This window comes from Hypanus sabinus, chromosome 3 (genome assembly GCF_030144855.1).
Source record: "Hypanus sabinus isolate sHypSab1 chromosome 3, sHypSab1.hap1, whole genome shotgun sequence".
NCBI classification, from domain to species: domain Eukaryota; kingdom Metazoa; phylum Chordata; class Chondrichthyes; order Myliobatiformes; family Dasyatidae; genus Hypanus; species Hypanus sabinus.
The window spans coordinates 124,239,452-124,267,331 of NC_082708.1; the positions used below are offsets into that span (position 1 = coordinate 124,239,452).

The 27,880-nt window shown below is 37.7% G+C and overlaps 1 protein-coding gene across 1 annotated transcript in view; it reads left to right on the plus strand.

Annotated features, from left to right (window-relative positions):
- kiaa1109 (KIAA1109 ortholog) overlaps window positions 1–27,880 on the plus strand; it is a 418,633-nt gene that overhangs the window by 73,535 nt on the left and 317,218 nt on the right. Inside the window, exons 12-15 of the mRNA XM_059965080.1 lie at window positions 4,282–4,438; window positions 9,488–9,566; window positions 11,679–11,770; window positions 20,398–20,515. Of these exons, the coding sequence (XP_059821063.1) occupies window positions 4,282–4,438; window positions 9,488–9,566; window positions 11,679–11,770; window positions 20,398–20,515 (446 nt within the window). The remainder of the gene's footprint in view (window positions 1–4,281; window positions 4,439–9,487; window positions 9,567–11,678; window positions 11,771–20,397; window positions 20,516–27,880) is intronic.

Genomic DNA, 27,880 nt, shown 5'->3' on the forward strand with positions numbered 1-27,880 from the left:
GTACCAAAGCCCATTTGCCAGATCATTTCTGATACCATCACAATTCGTACCATCACAATTTCTGATACCAACGCTAAGGACTTGATCTGAGATGTATCTGACCCTGGCACCCAGAAGGCAACATGCCATCTGGGAATCTCATTCTTGTCCACAGTACCTCCTTTCTGTTTCCCTAATGAATGACTCTGCTATCACGTGCCTCTTTTCCTCCTTCCCTTCTGAGCCACAGAGCCAGACTCAGTGTCAGAGACCCGAACTGTTGTGATACACCTGTTGTTGAGCGTAACAATCATAGGGTTACTCTGCACAAGTTGCCTATCCCCTTTCCCCCTCCTGACAGTCACCCAGTTAACTGTGTCCTACATCTTGGTGAGAGTAAACGTTCAACATGGACTAGAAGGGCCGAGATGGCCTGTTTCTGTGCTGTAATTGTTATATGGTTATATATATCTTGGGTGAAACTACTGTACGTCAGAGTATGTCCATTCTATCAACCCTTCATCCCCCTGAATGATTTGGAGATCTATGGAAAAAAATACAGTCAATGTTTTAGGCTGAAGCCCTTCAGCAGGACTGGAGAAAAAATGCTGAGTAGATTTGAAAGGTGCCTATCCATCTGTTTATCTATCTTTCAAGTCAAGTCAAGTCACTTTTTATTGTTATTTTGACCATAACTGCTGGTACAGTACACAGTAAAAATGAAACAGTGTTTCTCAGGACCATGGTACTACATGAAGCAGAACAAAAACCACACTGAACTACGTAAAATCAACACAGTAAAAAAACTACACTGGACTACAGCCCTATCCGGGACTGCATAAAGTGCACAAAACAGTGCAGGTATTACAATAAAAAACAAGACAATAGGCACAGTAGAGGACAGTAAGTCGGTGTCAGTCAAGTGCCTATCTATGCATAGTAACTTATCATGCAAAGTGTGCCAACTACCCCTGCTTGCTACTTTTAAACACTCTCTCCTTCTATGCAGTCTGGGAACTGTGGTATGCAAAATGATCTTTGTGAATTTTGCATCATCTGTTTAAAACCATTTTAAATGGAATTCCTTTCACTACTTTTTCTATGCTGAATTTTTACCTCATTTCAGATTCATCACATGTACATTGAAACATCCAATGAAATGCAGTCTTTGCATTAGCACAAGTGTTGCCATACATTCCAACACCAACATAGCATGCCCATAATGCTTCACAGAACAACATAAACAGCAACAACAACAACAGAAGAACCAAACAAAACAAGACAACAGCAAAACAAGCCCCGTTTTTGGCAACGTCACAACAGCAAAGGAGCTGGTTGTGGACTACAGGAGGAATGGAGACAGGCTGACCCCTATAGACATCCATGGATCTGGGGTTGAGAGGGGGAATAGTTTCAAGTTCCTCGGCATAAACATCACCAGGAATCTCACATGGTCTGTACATACTGGCTGTGTGATGAGAAAGGCAAAACAGTGCCTCTTTCACCTCAGACAGTTGAAGAAGTGGCAAAGCGAAAGCCACTGTTAGAAAAAAAAACTCACATGTAGTATCCTCTGGATAAAATGAGGGTAAAATGAATGCAGCAAAATATAGGGAAATCCTGGAGGAAAACCTGACGTAGTCTGTAATAGAACCACGACATGGGAGAAGATTTGTTTCCCAACAAGACAATGAGCCTAATCATAAATCCAAAGCTACACAGCAATGGCTTAAAAACAAACAAAATTAGTCCTGGAGTGGCCAAGCCAGAGTCCAAACCTCAATTCAGCTGACAATTTGTGGCTGGACCTGAAAAGGGCTGTTCACTCATGATCCTCATGCAATCTGACAGAGCTTGAGCAGTTATTTTTTAAAGAAGAATAGGGAAAAATTGCAGTGTCCAGATGTGCAAAGCTAATAGAGACCTATCCACACAGACTCAAGGCTGTAATTGCTGCCAAAGGTGCATCTACTAAAAACTGACATGAAGGTGGTGAATACTTAAGCAATCAATTATTTTGTGTTTTATATTTGTAATTAATTTAGATCACTTTGCAGAGATCTGTTTTCAATTTGACATGGAAGAGTCTTTTTCTGTTGACCAGTGTCAAAAAAGTCAAATTAAATCCAGTGTGCTTCAGTTTTTTAAAGCAATAAAAGATTAAAAACTTCCAAGTTGTTGGGGGGGAGGGTTGAATACTTTTTATAGACACTGCCCTAAACCTTATTCTTAAATTTTAAATTATTTGGATAGAGATGCGCAGTTATTAACGGTACTGTGTATATTTGATATAATGCAATGGCCCATGTTGGTTAGGTTAGTTTTTTTTTGTTTTTTTGGGGTTCTTTTTCCTTATTTTTTCCATTTTCTGTAACCACTATGAGTTTGGGAGGTTATTATATATAGATTATTAACTATTTGTATTTATACCTTAACCTATTAATTATGTACTCTCAAGCCATTTGTACTCAATGTTTCATTTATGTTTGTTCAAAATCAATAAAAAGATTTAAAAAGAAAGACACTGCATAAGCTGCTTCAGCCTCTTCACATCCTGGTATTATTGTCTTCCCAATATATTAAAAAAAAATTATCTTCTCATGTTCCCATCTAGTTCATAGTAGTTGCTTTGTAACTAAATGTGCTAGCAAATGTTGTATTCTCCCCAAACTCAGGATAAAGAAGCTTATCCTGAATTTATTATCAAATTACTGGAATTCTTTAGAATTAGTAATTATCTTATTTATAGCTGCTAATTTTTGACCATATTCCTAAATTTAAGCATCTTATAATCGAGCCATATTTTAATAAAGTCTCTATTAGATCACTCTTCAACCTTGATGTAGAGAACAAATATTCCCAGGATGTTCAGATACAACTTCTTAATTTATGAATCTCCATGTTATGAATCCTTCTTTTTGCAGTTTTGCCAGTGTCTTTGTATCTCTAGTGTAGTATGGGGTCCAGAGCTTCTATGATCAGCAGCCAAGGTTTTGTATGTTTAACCCAACTTTTGGATTCTTTATTGTCTATTTATAAATATAAAACCTACTGTTTTATTCATAAAACCCTTGCAATTATTTATTAATATATTCCTCTGGATATTTCATCTGATTTAGATAACAATGCTTATTGCATATAGTATGTTTCCTGTTTTGTAACTTGCAAAGTTATTAAATTTGCTGTAAAGCTGCCTCTAGTCTTTGTTACTTCCTTCGCTTTTTTATAAAGATTTCAATAGCATCTATCTAATTATGATCTTCAGCTTTAAAATTGCATTCAACTTCAGTGTTGCAATGATTGATTGTAGATGTTGATGTTTTAATTATGTTTTTTATGTAAGTTGTTCATAACTTTTGCCTTCTGCTGTCATTAAGCTACCTGCTTTTTTGCTCACTAATCGTGATCTACTTCTGTTTCTAAAATCTGGAAATAGTGTTAGTTTTCTACCTTCCGTTGCTGGGTTTTCTTTCGAATACAAATAGAGATGTGATATTTTTACTTATTGTTTTTGTAAATGTGATTCATCTGTAGTTTTATCCTTTAAGTCCTGATTCCTTAATTCCTTCCAAAATGATGCCCATTCTAATAATCCTTGATAAATATAGGGAAAATAAGTATAAATCAGTATTAGTGCTTTTTAAAATTCAGGTTTATCTTTTACACCCTTTAGTGGCAAAATTAAGACACGGTTTTCATTATTCCTAATGGGATAAAGGGCTGACTTGTTTTAATTTTGGATGATATAGTTCCAATTTTAAGATCAAAACCCTCATTCTGCATTTCATCTCCAGATGAAATAGTTTCTCTATCTGTTTTACTGACATTGGCATTAATGTTTCCCCTTGGGGAGATCTAATTTTATTTTGTTGGAGATGGTAGATAAATGCAAATGCTGTTGTAAATAATTGCATTTGTGTTTGCTTGCATAAGTTGTTTTTATTTAACAAGTAGAATATATTTAGTACTTTTCGGATCCTGAATATCTGCACTTCATTAAAGAATTAGCAAATGGATGATAATAATAATCTTTGAAATTTTGATGATCATTGAGTTGATAAAGATGTCTAAATGATTTTTAGCTTTCTAGTAAAAAATGAAGTGAACCGAATTATTTTCATTTAAATAAAAGTGAGTATTGACCACTTTGTAGAAAATGTACATATATGGTACATAGTGTTTGAGAAAAGTTAAAATAATATTGCCTGAAACAAACATTTTATTTTTATCTAACCTCTGTATAGTTGGCCTTTTCTTATTTGCAAATAAAATTGATGTTTAAAATGCTTTGTTTTGTTACAGGGAATGTCTATGGAAGTTTTTCTTTCCAGCTGATTATCAGAAGTTGAAAGTTACTGAACCAGCAAAACCTAGAAAACCACGGCAAATTCTAGCATTCGAATTGCGCATGAATATCATTGCAGATGCGACTATTGATTTGCTTTTTACAAAGAACCGGGTAAGAACAATCAGCTTGATTTTATATTACTCAGTTACATCATATACCAGAAACAAGTGGCAAGTTAATTAAAAAGCATAGCAAGTGATAACATCTGAAAGATTTGTAACACCTGTTATATTACTAATTTTGATGAGGACAGATGGTTGATTCCCTTGGAGTCCAGGTACTGAGTTAAATTGGAATTGCTGCTGAGTCCTTGAAGATTGTTGTTGCATTAGCTCTGGATCAAAACTTCATGATTTCTAGTTTGATAAGCTGGTTACAACTCTTGAAAATGAACTTTTACATTAGTATGTAGATAAATTTTGTTAAGCAAAGCAGTTGGATCAAAATGAAAGCCATTGTTTTTCTTATGAATTCATATGCAGTCACAGATAAGTGCACGAAAAATGGAAAAATAAGTTTGTTGAACAACACACACAAAATGCTGGTGGAACACAGCAGGCCAGGCAGCATCTATAAGAAGAAGCACTGTCAACGTTTCGGGCCGAGACCCTTTGTCAGGACACTGTTAAGTTAGTTGTCATATTTTTGGATTAAAATAGTCAAAAAGAATTCATTGCCCAAAGGAATGAAAATTGTTATGTCTAGTTGTTAGCATTGAGGACAATAAAAATTATCTGGCAGTCATTTAACTATTACCAGGTTGTTATAAGCTGTTAATTTACTATTCAGATCCGAGATTAAGCATTGAAACAGTCATTGCAGTATTTCCTGGTCTCCAAGCAAGACACAGCAAAAAGTATTATTCCTCCACTGTCCTGCCTTCTCACTGTAACCTCTGACAAATCAAAACCCATTAACCTCTGCTTTAAGTATACTCAATAACTTCTCCACAGCTGCCCATTGCAATAGATTCATCATCCCCTGGCTGAAGAAATTCCTCTTCATCTCTGTTCTAAATGGATGTCCCTCTATTCTGAGGCTGTGCCCTCTGGTCTTCAACTTACCCACTATTGGAAACATCCTCTCCACGTCCTCTGAATATAGACCTTTCAATATTCTGTAAGTTTCAATGAGATCTCCCCTCATTGTTCTAAACTTCAGTGAGTACAGGCCCAGAGCCATCAAACGCTCCTCATGTGTTAACCGTTTCATTTCCAGAATCATTCTATTGAACCTGCTCTGGACATTCTCCAATGTCAGCACATCTATTCTGAGATAGGGGGTCAAAACTGCTCACAATACTCCAATGCTTCGGTTAAGCTTCGGTATCACACCCTTGCTCTTATATTCCAGTTCTCTCAAAATGAACGCTAACATTGCATTTGCCTTCTTTACCACCTGCAAGGTAACCTTTAGGGAATCCTGCACAAGGACTCCCATGTCCCTTTGCATCTTTGAGTTTTCCTCAAAGAATTCCGGCAGATTTGTCAGGCAAGATTTCCCCTGAAGGAAATCATGTTGATTGTGGTCTATTTTATCATGTGTCTCCAAGTACCCAGAACCTCATCCTTAATAATAAACACCAACATCTGAAGTCAGGCTAACTGGCATATGATTTCCTTTTGTATGCCTCCCTCCCTTTAAAAAGAGTGGAGTGAGTTTTACTATTTTCCAGTCCTCCAGAACTGTCCAGAAATCCAGTAATTCTTGGAAGATATTACTAACACTTCCATAATCTCTTTAGCTACCCCTTTCAGAATGCTGAGCTGTAGTCCACCTGGTCCAGGTAACTTATCTATCTATCTACAGACCTTACAGCTTCCCAAGCACTTTCTCCTTAGTAACAGTAACTATACTCACTTCTGCCCCCGACAGTGTCAAATTTCTGGCATACTGCTAGTGTCTTCCACAGTGACAACTGATGCAAAATATTTATGAAGTTCATCTACTATTTCTTTGTCCCCCGTTACTAACTCGTCTATTTCCAGAGGTCCGATATTCATTCTCGCCTCCCTTTTTGCTCTTTATATATCTACAAACACTTCTGGTATTCTTTTATATTACTGGCTACTTTACCTTCATATTTCATCTTTTCTTTCCTTACGTCTTTTTAGTCACCTTTTCTTCCCAATCCTCCAACTTCCCACTAATTTTTGCTGTATTATTTGCACTCTTTTCCTTTTATGCTGTCTTTGAGTTCCCTTTTCAGCTATGGTTGCCTCACTTCTTTTTAGGATGTATCTATTCTGCACCTTTCGAATTGCCCCCAGAAACTGCATTCATTGCTGTTATCCCTCATAGTGCCTCCTTCCAATCAACTTTAGCCAGCTCCATCTCATGTCTTTGTAATTTCCCTACTGAAATACTGATCCATCTGACTTTATCTTCTCCCTCTCAGACTGCAGAGTGAATTCTATCATATTATGATCATTGATCCATAGGGTTCCTTTAACTGAAGCTCTCTCTCAAATGTGGTTCATGATAAAACACCCCACCCAGAATTGCCTTTTCCCTGTGAGCTCAACCAGAAGCTGCTCTGAAAAGACATCTCTTAGGCGTTCTACAAATTCCCTCGCTTGGGATCCAACACCAACCTTATTTTCCAAATCTGATTTTGAAGTCCCCTGTGACTATCATAACATTGATCTTATTACATGCTTTTTCTAGCTTTCATTGTAATTTATATCTCATCCTACCTATTGTTTGGAAGCTTGTATATAAATGCCATCAGTATCTTTTTATCCTTGTTTCTTTACTCACAAGGAACTTCTGATCTCGTGTCACCTCTTTCGAAGGATTTAATTTCATTTGTTACCAACAAAGCCCCTCCACTCTTTCTGTCTACCTGTCTGCCTGTCTGTCTTTTCAAAACAATGTGTATCCTTGGATGTTTAGCTTTCAACTATGATCTTTCAGCCATGTCTAGGTGATGCCCATCTCTAACTGTGCAACAGGATCATCAGTCTTATTCCATATATTGAGTGCATTCAAATATAATACCTTCAGTCCTATATAATTCATAGTTTTTGATTTTTGTCCCATGTTACACTTCAGTTCATTGCACTGATTGCAATTTTGCCCCATGCTCATTCCTTGTCCTTCCTCAGTCTCATTACACAGTGCATCGACTAGTATACCTTCTGCCATTCTCAGCCCTATAAACTACCAGGTTAGTTTAAACCCTCCTCAACAACTCTAGCAAACCTAGCCGCAAGGATATTGGTTCCCCCTCAAGTTCAGGTGTAACCCATCCTTCGTGTACAGGTCACATCTTCCTCAAAAGAGGTCCTGGTGAACCAGAAATCAGAAACCCTGCCCCCTGCACCAGTTCTTCAGCCTATTCGTCTGTACTATCGTCCTATTTCTGCCCTGACTAGCACGTGGTACTGGGACATTACTACCCTGGGGATCCTGCTCTTACAGCCTCTTTTCTAACTCCCTATACTCGACACAGGACCTTTTCCCTCCTTTTTACATCTGTCATTGCTGCCAATGTGCACCACAACCTTTGGCTGTTCACCCTCTCTCTTGGGAAACTTTTGCAGCTGCTCTGAGCATTCCTCGATCCTAGCATCTGGGAGGCAAAACCCCATCCTGTCATCTCTTCTGCGGCCATAATCTCCTGACTGTTCTCATAACTATTGAGTTTCCTATCGCTATTACTCTACCTGACTTTATCCTTTCCTGCTGAACCTCAGAGCTGGCCACAGTTTCACCAGCCAGGCTGCTGCTCTGCCCTTGTAGATCATCCCCCCAGTCCCTGAGGGGGATGACCAATGGGAACCCTGCACTGACTGTACCTCACTTCTCCATATACTGCCTGTAGTCTGGGTTGTGACCACCTCAGCAAATGTCTCTGAGGATTTCAGTCTCCCGGATGATCCTAAGTGCATCCAGCTCCAGTTTCTCCAACAATGGTTACTTCGCTTAAACCTTGCTTCTTTTTATCAGCTCACATGCTGATTAGATCATTACGATTGCAGCTAGATGAATAGTTCTAAAAGGTCCTGAGCTCTTTTTAAACTTTGCTCTGTTGAACCAGTGAATGATTTCTGAAGAAGATAATTCACTGTCACATTAAGTGGCTTTAGAGATGAATAATTAAAAGCTCTCCTTGTCAGCAATGGCAATGCATTGTGTGTTGAATGAAAGGAAATGCAGTAATTTAAGAAAGCATTGCAGGAAGGATGAAAAATGGTCATCGCATACTAATCATTCAGTAACTTATGGTTCACCGTGTGCTTTTTTTGCCAAAGGTTTTTGCCCAATTTATACATTATTAATTGTGTATTCAGATACAATCAGTCTATGGGCCCATTTATAGGAGGTCTTCTCGTTCAGCAGAATTATGCAGCTGTACATAATAGATTCAGAAAATTTGTTATTTTATCTCTTCCGTATTCATTTTTAGCTGTTATTTAACAAATAAGAAGAAAGGGAAACATTAACGTGTCAAAAATCTGAAAGAAACATTTTCATTTCACTATACTTCTGTTAGTAGGCTAACTAGAGCAGAACTCAACAAATTTCAGGGGTGTTTAGTTCTGGTCACCTCATTACAGGAAGGATGTGGATGCTATAGAGAGAGCACAGAGGAGATTTACAAGGATTTTGCCTGGATTGGAGAGCATGTCTTGTGAGAATAGGTTGAGTGAACTTGGCCTTTTCTCCTTGGAGCGACGGATGATGAGAGGTGATCTGAAGTGTATAGGATGATGAGAGGCATTGATCATGTGGATAGTCAGAGGCTTTTTCCCAGGGCTGAAATGGCTAACATGAGAGAACATAGTTTTAAGGTGCTTGGAAGTAGGTACAAGGGGAATGTCAGAGGTAAGTTTTTCACACAGAGTGGTGGGTGTGTGGAATGCACTGCCAGCAAAAGTTTTAGAGGCGGATATAATAGGATCTTTTAAGAGACTCTCAGGTACATGGAGCTTAGAAAAATAGAGGGCTATGCAGTAAGGTAATTCTAGGCAGCTTCTAGAGTAGGTTACATGATTGGCATAACATTGTGGGCTTGAAGGCCTATAATGTGCTGCAGATTTTATATGTTCTAGGTTTAGATGAGAGATTTTTTGATGTTTAAATGTAATTGCTTTGATTTAATGCATACATTTCAGATATCAAAGATGCATTATGTTGCAATATTTGTTTATTTAGGAGACCAATGCCATACATGTAAATGTTGGAGCAGGTTCATATTTGGAAGTCAATGTTCCCATGACTGTAGATGAAAATGGTAAGGATGTGTTTAAATTTTAAAATAGGATAAAACCATTTTACCTTGTGTCTATTAAATTTGAGGGCCATTACTTGATCTTTAACTATTCACAATTTAAATTAATGAATTACATGAAAAAACAATTTTTTTGGTGATAAGTGACTAGCTGGAAAAATTCAGTGTCAAGAGAATAGAGTCCAGAAAAAGAGTTAAGCATTAAGATTTATGTGAAAAATGGAGGTGGCGTGAGTTGGGGTATGTGAGCTTATGCATTTTAATAAAAAGGCTAATAATGCTTATTAGTATAATAATAAGTATATTAGTAGGTTAATTAGTCTTTGTAAATTGTCTCCTGATTAGACTAGGGTTAACTTAGTGGGTTGCTGGGTGGCACGACTGGAAGGGCCAAAAGGGCTTATTCAGTGCTGTGTCTCAACATGAGAAAACATATGCTGAAATACAAAGGGATATGCAAGTTTGCAAGTCCATGGGAAAAACAGAAGGTAAAAACATAGATATATTAAGTAATTGGGAAGGTAACTGGTATGTTGGGCTTTTATTGCATGGGGATTTGAAGTTCAAAAATTAACAAGTCCATCTGATTTGTCTCTTAATCTGGAGAATGCTTGAGTCAGTGAAACATAGATTCACCAGATTAATTCCTGTAATGGGGGAAGTTGTCCTTCAAAGAGAGCTGAAGAAAGACTGACCTATGTTTATGTTGAAGTGAAGGAAAGATTTATCAATAAAAATGATATTGGTGGTACAGGTCCACAATCCCTTATCAGGAAATTCTGAAATCCAAAAAGCTCCAAAAACGGAAGTTTCTTTCGCCAACAGCTGATGTCACTCAGGTGTGACGTGGCAGCACGAGCAGAGGCCGCTAGACATCAGTTGTGGCTTATTACTCGTACTGGTTACACGTGCATTTGCTGTTCGCTGATACTTTGTGTTCACTGTTGACTTTGTGTTTAATTTCACTGTGAAAATGTCAAAAAGAGCTGCAGATACCCCTATGGGTAACAATGAGAAAAAGAGAAGGAAGCATCTATCATTATCAATAACGCAGAAAGTGGGGTTATTGCAGAAACTTGATCGTGATGTGTCTGTGCAGCGTCTTGCTGAAGAATACGGTGTCAGAACTACCACTGTATATGATTTAAAGAAACGGAAAGACAACATACTGAAGTTTTACAGTGACAGTGATGTTCTACATTTATTCCGATAAGTCATTTACCATGTGTTTGATTCAGTTCACTTGAAGCTGTATATTTTTATGTTTTATTGATTGTTTTTGTTGGAAATAAAATGTTTTTCTTGTCATTATTCCCTAAACAATACTGTATAACAACTATTTACATAACATTTACATTGGATTAGCTATTATAAGTAATCTAGAGATGATGTAAAGTATACAGGAGGATGTGTGTAGGTCTGGAGCTCTGCTGGGTCCTAAAGTCTACCCGCACTGAGACAGGTTAAATAAGGGACTAGAGCATACATGTTTTTTGGTATCCACAGGGGGTCCCAGAACCAATAAGGAGGGATTCTGAAATCCGAAAGATTCTGAATTCCAAAATGCAACTGGCCCTGAGGATTTCGGGTAAAGGATTGTGAACCTGTATTAAGCTATAGATACTTTGAGACTGTTTTCTCTAGTCTGAAATAAGGCCCTTGTTTTTAGGTCATGAAGATGACTATTGAGAACTGAAATGAACAGTAGTCAATGACATTCACTCTTTGCAGAGGGTTGTGATACTCAGTTTGTGTATGGAGTTAAGACAAATAGATTTTTGAGCACTGAAGGATTTAGAATTTACGGGACTTGGTATGGTGGGAGGGGTGAGAAATTAATGAGGCAGACAGTTAGTTCATTTAAAAGTAAAGCAGACTTGGGGATCGTGGTGGTTGCTAAATAGCTTGCTCCTTTTATGTTATACACTGTATGTTCATGTAAGCTTACCTGCTTTCTCTTGGGAAAGTTCATTTGAACATAGTTCTCAATAACTGCCATCTTTAATATTTTTCAATATGTATGCATGTTATATTAGTTGTCCATATTTTGGAGGAAGGTCAAAATAATTGCTTACAATTTTAATTCTGAACATATGTTGGTTTTTGATTCTATAGGCTTTTCACCGACTATTAAAGGTCAGCTTCTCCATGTGGATGCAACGAGTAGCATGCTGTATAGAACTCTGTTGGAAGCAGAAATGTTAGCTGTGAGTTTTTTCCAACTTTTCTGAGTAATCTTATCAGACAAAGGAGCCAATTTCAAAATTTAAGTGCTTTTGGGTCAAAGTTGATAATTCATTGGATAAATTTATGTTTTGAATGTCTGCACAACGTTTTAAGTTGGATTCCTTGCTGCTTTGGCGCATTTTATTTATTTGCTTTTTTAAAAATGATATGAAGTTAGTAAATGGTTTACTGTAGGTGCAAAACTGTTAAGGTTGAATATAATGTGAAAGTTTACTAGCATGGCATACATACACAATTTTGATTCATTGTGAGTTCAAATCCCACTCAATTGATTTGACTGCAGAAATCTTACCTAAGTACAGATAATGCTGCACTATGTCAGCACTACCCTGGTATTAGATAAGGTTTCATCCATTCCATCTTTTAGATGCAATGGTAATTGGAGACTTCCATGTTTTGAATGTAGAACATAAACATAGAATGGAACAGCGCAGGAACAGGCCCTTTGACCCAATCCCATCTTCCTGTAGATGGTCTATATCCCTCCATTCCATGTTTGTTCATTTGCCCGTCTAAATGCTTTTTAATGATTGCCATTGTATTTGCTCTCACCAGATCCCCTGGCAGGGTGTACCAGGGACCTAGCACTCTCTGTGTTTTAAAAACTTCCCTCATAAATCTCCTTTTAACTTTCTGCCTCCCATCTGAAGCTGTAATTTGTGACTTTCCATCCTGGGAATAAGGCTATGACTATCTAGAGTCTCTACGCCCCTCATAATGTTATATGCTGTCAGTCTCTGGTGCTCCAGAGAACACAATTCAGGTTCATGCAACCTCTTCTAGTTTATGCAAATCGAATCCAGGCAACATCTTGTGAAACCTCACTTGTAGTGTCTCCAAAGCTTTCTGTAATGCAGTAGCCAGAATTGTACATGATACTCCAAATGAAGCTTAATGACTTCCCAGTTTTTATACTCGGCATTCTGAGCATGAAGACAAGTGCCTTCTTTACCAACCTATCTACATGTGCTGCAATTATCAGGGAGTCCTGGACTTGCACCACAAGATCCCTCTGTACATCAGTACACCAATGGATTCTGCATTTACTGTATATTCTTACATTTGGCCTCCCAAGGTGTATGTATCAGATGAGAATCAGCTTGAGTGGATATGAAATATTTTAATTCAGCTTTGATGACCATAGTTATCCTAGAAGTTAGAGTTATTATTTATTCCTCAATTGGTAATACTAAAAGATTATCCATTTAGTCAGTTGGATTATATTTGCCTCTTAGTCAAGAGCCAACGATTCTATATTGAATTGCGAGCTGACTGCTCCATGCTGGTCAACTTATTTGATTTGCAATTCTGCAGGTAAAGGTATCACAGGCAGGATGAGGATCGCAGTCTGATGCATTTTGCATCCAACTTCTCTGTTTACGCTAAAGTTGCATCATCTTATTCATTTCAATGGGCTCACAAATACTGAGTGGAAAAAGTAATGCCAAGTTTGCTATTTTTTGTATATTTTACTTTGTAATACATTTAGTTTTAAGATGGCAAGGCATGTTTATTTATCTATATAAGTCTATCCAAAACATAAAAACTAATTGCAAGATAAAGACAGTAGGCCAGGAGAAGGGGTTTAGTTTGTTTTTACTTTAAATGAGGCCTGCATGAATAACGTATGCTATTTATGTACTTTTATGTATAACCCACAACGCATTATGTGAGCAACAAAGGATGCTTAATCAAACTATATATTTATAATATTACTGAAATATAAAATACACAACAGTAAATGTTTCCAATTGTCAAAGAAATTGAAAGACTATTCACTATCTTGAGATCTGTGAGTTATTAGAAGATCGTTAGTCTTGTGGCCACAAAGTACACTACTTGAGGCAGTGTCGTTGCTACAGTCTGTTCTGTTCTTGGGTGAGATTGGCCTGCTCTTCATATCCAGCAACACAATCTTTAGGCTTCAAGTTCAGTCATTAGATGAAATCCAGTATAACTTGGTCAATACAGTATTGGAGTGTGTAGGAATGTGTTTTATACAAATTGACAAATTGAAAGTTGTTTTTTTTTACTATAGATAGGAAGAAAAAAACAGTAACGTTCTTCTCAATATTTTGCTCCAGTGTTGACAGAGCTTTTTTGAAAAAAGTCACTGGGCCTTAAACCCACAAGGAAGGATATTTTTACTTATAACTTCTTTGACCAAATGTCTTCTCGTGTAATTTTTGCATTACTTCATTTGTTTATCTTGTAACTCAGTGGCTTGACCCTCAACATGTACATTCCATGATTTTTCATGAAATGAGGATATTTGGAAGCAATATACATCCAAAGAAAATGTGTTGAAGTTAATAAAAGGCTAAGTACTATTAGCTAAGAACCAAAAACAAAATACAGGAAACACTCAGGAACCTTGCTGAGGGCTCAGCCCTACGTTGGTGCATTCACAGTAATGTAATGGTTAAAGTGAACTCTCTGTCACTTGGCTTAGTTTTGATTGAGTCACTGAGTCTAAACGGTTTTGTGTGGAGTGGACCCCAGAAGCAGCGCACCAGGTTTGCTTGTGGGGCTCATGCTGGTTGGGCTGGGATGAACAGTGCGTCTGTTCAGCACTGAGATGTGGTGCTCAGATGCCCCTGGCTGATATTATGAGCGCAAGCCATTGCTGAGGACTAATGGCATTTGCTGTGTTTGTTGCCTGTCTTACCCAGGTTCTTCATCCGATCTCATCAACTCCTGTATAATATCATGGATGGGTGGACCTGTTCCCCTTTCTGATTGCATCATGAATAAATTTACTAAAAATGTTTTGTGGGCGTGGTCTTTTTCATTATCCAATGAATGGAAAATGGGATTAAACACAGCAGTCATCTCTTTTCCTCACTGACAAAAGAGGGAAGGTTGCTGTTTGAGGACAAAGTGAGGAGCTGTTGTGATGTCATGGTTTGAAGTAATTTGTCAGGTAGACCATCGATGTTGGGAGTTTGAACCAATTTCCATCTGTGCTTTCGCCTACTTGTACTTTTTGTTAATACTGTATTTTCCCATTATTACCTGCCTACTGCACCTGTACCAATGACCAAACTGCTTTACTTCCTTGCAGTTTGTTGTCACCACTGAACATCTGACTGCATTCTGCTTTAATTATTCTGATTCTAGTTTTATTGCATAATTGAAGCTATAGGCTACAGTTAATTTTGATAAATTTAATAGTCAAGTAACATTGTTATTTTGGACCAGATCATAAGGGACAGATGCTTTTAGTGAATCTGAATTATTATTTCTGTCCTGGTGCTCTCTTTGGCTGCCTATGTAGAGCTTTATGTATTCTGGTTGGGTGCTCACATTAGGGAAAGTACTTTCAATTGTCTAGGATCTGGGTATGCATTTTGATGTCCATAAATTAAAATGTCATTTTAACACCAAGCCAACAAAAGTACAATTTAGAAGATCTGGAAATCAAATGATTTAAGGTTGATAAGAGTAGCTTTAATAATATTTAACCATATAAATATAACCATATAACAATTACAGTACGAAAACAGGCCGTCTCGGCCCTTCTAGTCCGTGCCGAACACTTACTCTCACCTAGTTCCACTGACCTGCACTCAGCCCATAACCCTCCATTCCTTTCCTGTCCAAATACCTACCCAATTTTATTTTAAATGACAATACCAAACCTGCCTCTACCACTTCTACTGGAAGCTCATTCCACACAGCTACCACTCTCTGAGTAAAGAAGTTCCCCCTCGTGTTACCCTTAAATTTTTGCCCCCTAATTCTCAATTCATGTCCTCTTGTTTGAATCTCCCCTACTCTCAATGGAAAAAGCCTATCCACGTCAACTCTATCTATCCCCCTCATAATTTTAAATACCTCTATCAAGTCCCCCCTCAACCTTCTACGTTCTAAAGAATAAAGACCTAACTTGTTCAATCTTTCCCTGTAACTTAGGTGCCGTAACCCAGGTAACATTCTAGTAAATCTTCTCTGTACTCTCTCTATTTTGCTGACATCTTTCCTATAATTTGGTGACCAGAACTGTACACAATACTCCAAATTCAGCCTTATCAATGCCTTGTACAATTTTGACATTACATCCCAACTCGTATACGCAATGCTCTGATTTATAAAGGCCAGCGTACCAAAAGCTTTCTTCACCACCTTATCCACATGAGATTCCACCTTCAGGGAACTATGCACCATTATTCCTAGATCACTCTGTTCTACTGCATTCTTCAATGCCCTACCATTTACCATGTATGCCGTATTTGGATTATTCCTACCAAAATGTAGCTCCTCGCACTTATCAGCATGAAACTCCATCTGCCATCGTTCAGCCCACTCTTCTAACTGGCCTAAATCTCTTTGCAAACTTTGAAAACCTACATCATTATCCACAACGCCACCTACCTTAGTAACATTTGCATACTTACTAATCCAATTTACGACCCCATCATCCAGATCATCAATGTATATGACAAACAACATTGGACCCAATACAGATCCCTGAGGCACACCACTAGTCATCGGCCTCCAACCCTGACAAACAGTTATCCACCACTACTATCTGGCATCTCCCATCCAGCCACTGTTGCATCCATTTTAGTACTTCAATATTAATACCTAATGATTGAACCTTCCTAACTAACCTTCCACGCGGAACCTTGTCAAAGGCCTTACTGAAGTCCATATAGACAACATCCACTGCTTTACCCTTGTCAACTTTCCTCATAACCTCTCCAAAAATTCAATAAGATTTGTCAAACATGACCTTCTACTCACAAATCCATGTTGACTGTTCCTAATCAGGCCCTGTCTATCCAGATAATTATATATACCATCTCTAAGAATACTTTCCATTAATTTACCCACCACTGACGTCGAACTGACAGGCCTAAGATGGCTAGGTTTACTCTTAGAACCCTTTTTAAACAACGGAACCACATGAGCAATACGCCAATCCTCTGGCACCATCCCTGTTTCTAATGACATTTGAAATATTTCTGTCAGAGCTCCTGCTATTTCCACACTAACTTCCCTCAAGGTCCTAGGGAATATCCTGTCAGGATCCGGAGATTTATCCACTTTTATATTCCTTAAAAGCACCAGTACTGCCTCCTCTTTAATCGTCATAGTTTCCATAACTTCCCTACTTGTTTCCCTTACCTTACACAATTCAATATCCTTCTCTTTAGTGAATACTGAAGAAAATAAATTGTTCAAAATCTCCCCCATCTCTTTCAGCTCCACACATAGCTGTCCACTCTGATTCTCTAAGGGACCAATTTTATCCCTCACTATCCTATTGCTGTTAATATAACTGTAGAAATTCTTTGGATTTATTTTCACCTTACTTGCTAAAGCAACCTCGTATCTTCTTTTTAGCTTTTCTAATTTCTTTCTTAAAATTCATCCTTCCCATAAAACAAATTGTCCCAATCCACTCCTGAATCCTTTCACATCTCCTCAAAGTTAGCCTTTCTCCCATCAAAAATCTCAACCCTGGGTCCAGTCCTATCCTTCTCCATAATTATATTGAAATTAATGGCATTGTGATCACTGGACGCGAAGTGCTCCTCAATACATACCTCTGTCACCTGACCTATTTAATTCCCTGACAGAAGATCCAACACTGCCCCTTCTCTAGTCAGTGCCTCTATGTATTGCTGCAAAAAACTATCCTGCACACATTTTACAAACTCCAAACCATCTATCCCTTTTACAGTATGGGCTTCCCAGTCTATGTGTGGAAAATTAAAATCTCCCACAATCACAACCCTGAGCTTACTACAAATATCTGCTGTCTCCTTTCAAATTTGCTTCTCCAATTCTCGCTCCCGATTAGGTGATCTTTAATACGCCCCTATAAGTGTTACTGCACCTTTCCCATTCCTCAATTCCACCCAAGTAGTCTCCCTAGACAAGCCCTCTAATCTATCCTGCCAGAGCACCGCTGTGATATTTTCTCTGACAAGCAACACAACACCTCCCCCTCTTGTCCCTCCGATTCTATCACATCTGAAGCAACAAAATCCAGGAATATTTAGTTGCCGATCACACACCTCCTGCAACCATGTTTCACTAATAGCTACAACATCATATTTCCAGTTATCAATCCATTCTCTAAGCTCATCCACCTTTCTTACAATGCTCCTAGCATTAAAATAATTGCATTTAAGAAATGAATGAAGCAAGGAGTTTTTAATTGGAAATACCAATCCATGCTGTTTTAGCTGCATAGTATTATGATTCATTCAGAAAGATTCAAATTTCTTGCTAGCTTTTTTCACACGGGCTCAGTAAATTGCACTGTAACTGTTTAAAACACTGAAGTTAGCATGGCTTGTTTTTTCATGATAGCAGTCAGAGCAGTAATGAAGCTGAATCTAGTTGGTGAAGCAAACTTTGCAGACTAATATCATTCCATACTCCACACCTTTCCTGTGTGGCATGTGAGACCAAGCGAAATTTGACCCATAGCTACTAAAGACTCTTTAATCAAAGGGACCAAGAGCTTTGTTTCAAAAAGCTGCTTTAAGGAGTGTCTTAAAAAGAGAGCAGGAAATAATTACTTCAAGTCTATCTTTGATCTTTCCCATAACTGATCTGAGCTATGATCCTTACAGCCATGTTACTTTTCCATTGATACATTTTCTACCTCCCAGCTTTATTTTTTTATATATTCTTTTCATCATTTTGTTTGAAAAACCTGTAAGACTATTAAACTGATATCCCTACCCTTTAACTTGTTTTTCTATAATAGCTAGTTTTTACTTAGCTTGTTAAATATGTACTCATAGCTTACCTATTATTTCCTTGACCCTTTCCTTTGTAATGTATGCTAGTAAGAGCTGATGAAAATTTTTTTTCCTCTGTGCCTTTCAAACTCATTGAAATCCTGTCTTCTATATCAAACTTTGGTTCTGTTTTCATCTGAAAATACCCTGGGTTCCAGACTGCCTAAAACTTCTGCAGTGGCAAAACAAATTTCCTGATGAGTATTTTGGTTCTGACCCTTTTGAACTACACCAACTTATTTTCTGCACAAGTTCTGTCCACTTCAAAATTAGCCTGATGCCCCAGGAGTCTAATGTTTCACTGTTGTACCATCTCCAATTGCCCCATTCACTGTCTTCTTCACCTACCAGGTTGGAGCAATGGGCGATTGACCTTTAAAAAGATGATCATGCTGCTGTTAAAGATTTATAGATGAGGGTATAAACTATAGGACTGAAGAGCTAAAAGAAAAATATTAATGAAAGAGTAAAATTAGGGCTAGTAATAATTTTAAATAAATCTAAGAAAGAACTGAGTGGGACAGAAGTGTATCTGTGTTATAAATGTTATAGTTTTTATAGGGATATATGTTTATTAATTTCAATTTGTGCATTAATTTAGTTTATTATCCATCAACAATACCTTTTAATTCAACACAACAAAATAGCTTAGATTTGCTAATGAAGTAGTAATGCTGTTTGAACTGCTAATATGAATAGAAGCAGGTTTTGCCATGAAAAGGTGGGCTGGCGGTATTCACTGCTGACCTTGGGTAAAAGTAAATAGGATTCTGTAGCGGTGTGCTACACGCAGCGCTAAAATAACGACACGGAGTCGGTAAACTGCAGTTAAAGAAGATTTTATTCGAACTTCACAGCCTTGCTTTAAAGCCTCTCTGATCCCACCCTCCCCGGGCGTGGATGCTGCAGGGGGCACATACTCACAATCCCCCACAGGCTTTTCCCTTTGTTGGTGAAGTCCTTTTGGGACTGGCCTTTGTGCCGGCGCGCTGGCTATTTGTGAGCCGGTTCGAGTGCGGTAGGAAGTAGGTCGCCACAATTCTACCTTTTGTAATTCTCTCAGTGGGAATTTGCAGAGACTGCTGGAGAACTCTTTGTTGCAGGCTTCCTGTGTTATAAATCCTTGATGGTGGGGCACCATGTGGGGTGGCCAAAAATAACCATGTCCAGGAAATGAGAAAATTGTCATCCTGCAAAGTCATGCCACCAGACAAATGTCATTTTTGGAAACACACAGTGCTTCTGAATGTTCGAGTGATTCAAAAGCTTTTAAAACTGATATTAAAAATAGCCCAAGTAAACTTGAAATAAAAATATTGAAACATTTTCAAATATTTTATGTCACAATCAAAATAAGTTTAAGATTTTAAATTCATGTGTTATTATAAATTTTACAAATGTTAATAATTAGAGCTAGTTTTAAAGTCATTTTTGAAAGACATCTTAAGTTATTGAACTCTTTACCAATGGACCTTCGAATTTCTTGTTAGTATAAAAGTAGAGAAATTGCAAGGTCCATTGGTAACTTCTGGGCAAATTCGGGTACTAGGTGATGACCAGTTAGCTGAAGTTGCATTCACAGACTGAAGTCAGTGATGACTTTAATATTGGAGCACATCCTCTCGTCTCTAATTTCTGTGCTTCTGTGCATGTGATGGAAACAATACAATTGCTGTCAGTTCCACAGGACAATGATGGCAAGTAACTATAGTTCTGCCAACATTACTCATCAATAACTCAGCTGAAGCTGAATTTTGTTTTATCATACAGTTGATTCTTGAAATTTTATGCTCTATTAATTAATGTATTCAAATTTTTCATTTTAGTTTCAACTCAATGCCACCTATCAAAGGATATGGAACATGCCTCAGGAGTGGCAATGTGAAATTGAAGTATATAAAGCAACGTATCATTTTATTTTTGCTCAGAAGAACTTCTTTACTGGTAAGCTAGTCTTGTTTTAAAAAAAATATGGAAATTGTAGTTGGATTCACTCTTGTTCACATCTGCTAGATCTGAGAGGACTCTACATCCGTGACTGTTTGACAAGTCAAGATCAAGGGTTATGTGTAGGTGAAGAAGTTGGGAGAATATTTTGCAGTTGGAGTGCAGACTTAAATTTGTTTCCAATTTAAACATACAGATTGTTTTTTTTGTATTTGTATTATAAAGGTCTACCTCAAAGCTTACTAATTTGTCAATACTGGAATCTCTAGTAGATAGTGTCAGTGTTGGGTGTTGGAAATCTTGGTTTGTTTCTATTACCCATACATTCACTTCTGCAGAGGTTCTTATAAATTGGTACCTTTGGCTTGAGCGGTTATAGTTCCCATTAGTTGCCATTTAATATCATTTTGTGGTTTTTGATGTATTTGAGCATTTAATCATTAGCAGAATTTATGTGGACTGAAGGAGAATTTTTAAACTAGAATTTTAGTGTCTATAATTTTGCTCTACATATAATTTTTGGGCTAATAATATTTTTTGCTAAAAAAATAAATTTTCCAGTTGCTTTTGTATTTCATTTTATCCTTGGTGCTCAGATATCAAGCTGGGGATGAGGGATGACTGCCTTTTAGTAGAGAGACAACATTCAAATCAGATGTCTTTTCAGTCCCTGTGATGACTAATATACCAAAGTAAAAGAAATGCAATGTTGTGTACCATTACTAGAAAAAAATCCAGACAATGGGAATGATCAAGGATGTACTTACAGGTTCTCCCACTTTATGAATGCCCTGCTTATTGACAGCCTGTGCATAGGAATGAGCATTTGAAATACTGACGGGATAGATTTGCTAGCAACTGTGGGGCTGCAGGCATTTTCCCCTTACCTGCAAAGTCAGTTCGTGGCTGCATTTCCAACCTGCAAACTGTACATGTTACAAACAATTCACAGATACGGAACCCTGCCATACATAACCTGGGGATTACTTGTGTTAACTTGAAATAACTTTGAGGAATTTAATAATATAGATAGCTATGTTGAAATGAATAATGTGGCTTAATTAGATGATGCATGATTATAAAATAGCCTAAGATTATCTTCAAGAGCTGAGCTGATAAATTCTCAGGTTTTCCACTTATTAAGGTTTTGCGTTTAGTTCATTGATTTTTAAAATTGATTTTTTGTGCAATTGCGCATTTTTAACATGATGCACAGAACAATTCACAAAAATGTACCACCCTAGGGCAAAGAAATGTAATATATTCCTGATGACTCATGGAAAGCAGTGTAATTTGATAACTTATTAAATATTTGATACCTTGACTGGCTAAGTGAACATAATTTTGTATGGCCAAAATTTGCAGGTCATTCCAAAGCATCTGATCTCAGTGATCTGTGAAAATCTGGTCTATTGCCATTTCAGTTGAAAATTCAGTAGTAGTTAATTAAGTATACAGATTTGTTATGGTTAACATTTGCTCTTATTTGCAATTCGAAATGACATTGGTTCATATTAGAAGAGGTGGGTGTTAGAGTGTAAAGCTTTTTCAGATCCTGGAGATGTGGCAAGGACTAAAGATTCTGTGAATGCCCAGCGTGACCATTAACATCTGAAGAATATGAATTCTCTTTATAGACCAATTTGCCAGGTATAAGAATAAAGTGTTTGCCAGCCTTAAATTGTCAGTATTTATGTGACTCACTAATAAATTACCCACGATCTTGTTTTCTTCCTTGTTCCTTATAATGCATCACCTGATGAAGCTGTTTTGAATTTCTTAATTTACTACTCATTTTCTATTCCCATATTGCTTTCACTGGGATTATAAGTTATCTCTAGATTTGTTGTACTTGCGTTTTTTTTATCAATGCTTATGGATAATGAAGTGAAGGATCTATAATGGAGAAAGGAAGTGATGCATGTTTCAAAGTCCATGGTAAGGTTAGAGTATTTTACAAGAGTTTTTTTTAAGGAAGAAGATATTGACTAAAGAATGGCACAAGTGAACAAAGTACAGAGTGAAAATGAATATGTAGCATATGCTGGTTTGCGTAAAACACCTTGCTATAGCTTGGATATTAGGTATTAAAGGAGGTTGATGTGAGATAAAAGGATAAAATAGGATAAAAATCTTGCTATATTCTTCTAATCGTTCCTAAATTCAGGGTAAGTTCCAGATGATTGGAAAATGTCAAATGTGACGCTGATTAGGGAGAGTGTGTGTGAATATTCCTATTACAGTAAATACGGGCTAGTTTGTTTAACTCCAGGATTGGCAACTGTTAAGAATGATAATTGTGGAAAACACAATAGGCCTTTGGGTGGCATGGATTTGTGAAAAGGCTGATCATGGTTGATTATTTTAATTGCTTTTCATTAAAAAGGAAGTTGAACAAGGGATTGCGAGGATACTGTCTTTTAGGATGATAGGGAAGCCTCTAACAAGTGCAACATAAAGGCTGGATACCAGAAATGAGATTTGTGAAATAAGAGAGCTGTTGTTGATATGAATGGGGAAAAAATTACTTAAGGACAGAAAAAAGCATGTGATGGTAAATTTTGTTGGTCAGCTTGGAGGAAGTTAGACAAGGGGTCTGTGCTGGGATAATTTCTTTGTCTTGATTTGTGATGCTATCATGGACCTTGAATTTCCAAGTAAAAGTTCAAAGTTTGCCAGTGATACCAAATGTGGAGGTGTGGTCAAAGTGAAGATGATACCAGTTGATGCAGCAGGACATAAATAGGCTGACAGAATTGCAAATAGGAGGCAGATGGAGTGTGAAATGTATTTAGCAGGGTTGGGAAGGTTGAGACTGATGCAGTTCTGAAGAGTGCAAAGTAAGGTAGTTTATTTGGATAGACTTGAAGTTGGCAGGTGATTTTTGTGATTGTAGTCAGCAAAGCTTGTGTTCTTGGGCTTCAGAAGTATATACAGTGGCATGTAAAAGTTTGGGCATCCCTGGTCAAAATTTCTGTTACTGTGAATAGCTAAGCGAGTAAAAGTTGACCTGATTTCCAAAAGACATACAGTTAAAGATGCCACATTTCTTTAATATTTTAAGCAAGATTATTTTTTTATTTCCATATTTTACAGTTTCAAAATAACAAACAAGGAAAAGGGCCTGAAGCAAATGTTTGGGCACCCTGCATGGTCAGTACTTAGTAGCACCCCCTTTGGCAAGTATCACAGCTTGTAAATGCTTTCTGTAGCCAGCTAAAAGTCTTTAAATACTTGTTTGGAGGATTTTCACCCATTCTTTCTTGCAAAAGGCTTCTAGTTCTGTGAGATTCTTGGGCTGTCTTGCATGCACTGCTCTTTTGAGGTCTATCCACAGATTTTTGATGATGTTTAGGTCAGGTGACAGTGAAGGCCATGGCAAAACCTTCAGCTTGTGCCTCTTGAGGGAGTCCATTGTGGATTTTGAGGTGTATTTAGGATCAGTATCCTGTTGTCGAAGCCATCCTCTTTTCATCTTCAGCTTTTTTACAGATGGTGTGATGTTTGCTTCCAGAATTTGCTGGCATTTAATTTAATTCATTTTTCCCTCTACTGGTGAAATGTTCCCCGTGCCACCGGCTGCAACACAAGCCCAAAGCACAATCGATTCACCCCCATGCTTAACAGTTGGAGAGGTGTTCTTTTCATGAAATTCTGCACCCTTTTTTCTCCAAACATACCTTTGCTCATTGTGGCCATAAAGTTCTATTTTAATTTCATCAGTCCACAGGACTTGTTTTCAAAATGCATCAGGCTTGTTTAGATGTTCCTTTGCTAACTTTTGATGCTGAATTTTGCGGTGAGGCCACAGGAAAGATTTTCTTCTGATAACTCTTCCATGAAGGTCATATTTGTGCAGGTGTCACTGCCCAGTAGAACAGTGCACCAGCATTCCAGAGTCTGCTAAATCTTCCTGAAGGTCTTTTGCAGTGAAACGGGGGTTTTGATTTGCCTTTCTAGCAATCCTACGAGCAGTTCTCTTGGAAAGTTTTCTTGGTCTTCCAGACCTCAACTTGACCTCCACCGTTCCTGTTAACTGCCATTTCTTAATTACATTAGGAACAGAGGAAACAGCTACCTGAAAACGTTTTGCTATCTTCTTATAGCCTTCTCCTGCTTTGTGAGCATCATTTATTTCAATTTTCAGAGTGCTATGCAGCTGCTTAGAGGAGTCCATGGCTGCTGATTGTTGGGATAAAGCTTGGGGAGTCAGGGCATTTATCAAGCTTTGAAATTTGCATCACCTGGCCTTTCCTAATGATGACTGTGAACAAGCCATAGCCCTAACAACCTAATTAAGGTCTGAGATCTTGGTAAAAGTTATCTGAGAGCTCAAATCTCTTCGGGTGCCCAAACTTTTGCACGGTGCTCCTTTTTTTTCACTCTAAAATTGTACAGAACAAAAATAATACACTAATCTTGCTTAAAATGTTGAAAAGAATGTTTCATCTTTAACTTTATGACTTTTGGAGATCAGCTCATCTTCTACTCAATTACTCACAGTAACCAAAATATTGACCGGGGTGCCCAGACTTTTGCATGCCACTGTCTAATGAGTATAAGATAGACAAGAGCTGTTCAGATTATTTTATGTACAAGGACTGGAGTCTGCAGAACTCTGGTTTGGAGTGAGGACATGGAGAGAAACTTTCTTACAACAGATGGATTTGATCTGAAACTTGCTGTGTAATGATGACAGCGACGTTGTCGAGTACCACTTGGTAGAAGCAATGAGACAGCAAAAACTGCAGAATGCAGGGCAGGTGTGTGGGTGATACAGAGTGCACTTAAAGCAGACAGTTACGGAAGGTTGATTATCAACATTTATCAGCATTAAACTATTTTTGCTTCATTCTCCGATATTGATTATTCTTTGAATTTAGTATAATTGTAAATTTGAATTTGTTTTTTGATTACTGAGTTTCAATTTTAACCTAAATTAACAGTGGCAGTTCTTGAACTGTTTCTGTGGAATGCCGCAACTCACCATTTTCCATTTCAGGAAGCTTTTCTTTATCCCTGCTGTTTAGCTTTCTGTATTGAATATGTTTTGCAACATTCTGCAACTTGTCTGCAATATGTAATTTTAATTGTTAGTTAATAATTGGGTACATTAGAAGGCTAGGCCTTCTGAAAGCCTAGCTGAATTATATCCACTGTTACCATTGACCACTCTAAAATAAAGATTCAGAAACTTAGTCAACAATAAATTTCACATTTGAAATGCATGCTGATGATTCAGAAATGAATTTTGCATTTCTAGGCATCTCACTTTTAATCAGGATTCTACAGATTCATCAAATATCAATGTTAAGTGGACAGCTGTGTTGTTACCTCAATATGATCTCTTCTTCTTAAGTAGGGGCATTGAGTTAGCTGATGGATGATTCCTTTGTACTCTTATTAATAAATTGTTAAGTATGTATTTTTGCACTTGTTATCTCTTCCTTAGATTCTTCTAAAGTACGTGAATGCAATTCATTGCAGTCCAGAGATGCTTATTCTTTTGAGTTTGGGTACTTTAATTAAGATATCCTTTTCTCCCCCATTTGAACTGCTTTATTCCTTTCATCATCTAACAATGATGAAATAATAATTTAATTGTCCTGCCATTTCTATAATTAACTGTCCTGATGCCGTTATCCTAACCATCTTTTAGTTGGTGTTTGTAAACTTTTTTTCTTTAATTTTCTTTTATTTTCTGTTAATTGATAATTTATTTTCATAATTCCTCTGTCTCCTTTGTAGGTCATAAACAGCTCAAATACAAATAAAATAGGAAACACCATTTATTTTTTCCTTTTCCTATTATGTTCATCCCAAATTGCTGCATGCGGATTTTGTTTTGTAGCTACAGCTCATTCTTGTTTCAAGTAGCGCCACATTCCTACAAAAAGGAACACATTTTAACCCACACAGACTATTTAGTCACATGTTTATTCATCCGATCTATGTACTTCTAGTCCAGTTTAAATGTCGTTTTGGTAATAATCCTTTGATTTTAATCCTTGGATCCTAAATTGAAAGGAATCTTAACTTGTGTTCCTTTCAATAAAGAGGTTGTTGTGGGAGGCAGAGGAATGGCTATGGGATTACATTGAATTGATGGGCTGGGCCGTGTTCAAAGATTCATCAATGGAGCTCAATGAATACACCACAATTGTCATAGATTTTATAAAAACAGGGTGGCCCCATAAAATCATTCAGTCTTCCACAACCAGAAACCCTGAATGAACCATGCAGTCTGCCGAGCATTCAGATTTGGTAACCAAGTAAGATACAAGAGATCAAGATACGATCTGCAGAAAGCCATCTCACAGACAAAGTGGCAATTCCATACTAAACTTGAATCAATGAAGAATGCTCGATGACCGAGCAAGGGCTTGAATGCGATTACTTCTTATAAAGTGAAATCAGGTGACTATGGCTTCACTTCCAGATGAGATGAATGCCTTTCTTGCTCACTTTGATTGTCAAAACATGGAAGTACTTTCATGAACTCTCACAGCAACGATGACCCTATGATTTCAGTCTCTAAGGCTGACATGAGAGCATTCTTCTGAAGGGTGAACCCACAGAAGGCAACCGGCCCAGATGGGGTACCTGGCTGTGTTCAATGACCTGTGCTGATCAACTGGCTGGAGTGTTCACTGATATCTTTAACCTCTTTCTTCAGAAGTCTGAGATACCCATCTGCCTCTAGCAGGGTTCAATTATACAGGTGCCTAAGAAGAACATGGAAAAGTGCCTCATTGACTATTGTCCAGTAGCACTACGTCCACTGTGATGAAGTGTTTTGAGAGGTTGGTGATGAAACACATCAACTCCTGCCTGAGAAGTGATATGCATCCACTCCAATTTATCTACCATCAGAACAGGTTACCAGTAGATCCCTCAACCCTGGAACATATGGACAGGGAGGATGCTGTTCATTGATTACAGGTTGGCATTCAATACTATCATTACCTCAAAAGTAATTACTGTAAATTCCGGACTATAAGCCGCTACTTTTTTCCCACGCTTTGAACACTGCGGCCTATACTACGGTGCGGCTAATGCATGTTTTTTTTTTCATGCCGCCAAAAACATTTTGCCTCGTAACAGTAGACCAATAAAATTGATGAGTAGTTCACAGAGGTCCAATGAAATTGTACGATAAATCAAGCGCACTTTCACAATTAAATTATTGTAAATCAGTCATTTGTACTCACCCTCATCAACATGGAAAACACTCGAAGAAAAGCATATGATGCAGCTTTTAAGTTAAAGGCGATCAATCTGGCGGTTGAAGAAGGAAATCGAGCTGCTGCACATAATCTTGGCATAAATGAATCGATGGTGAGACGGTGGAGACGCCAGCGT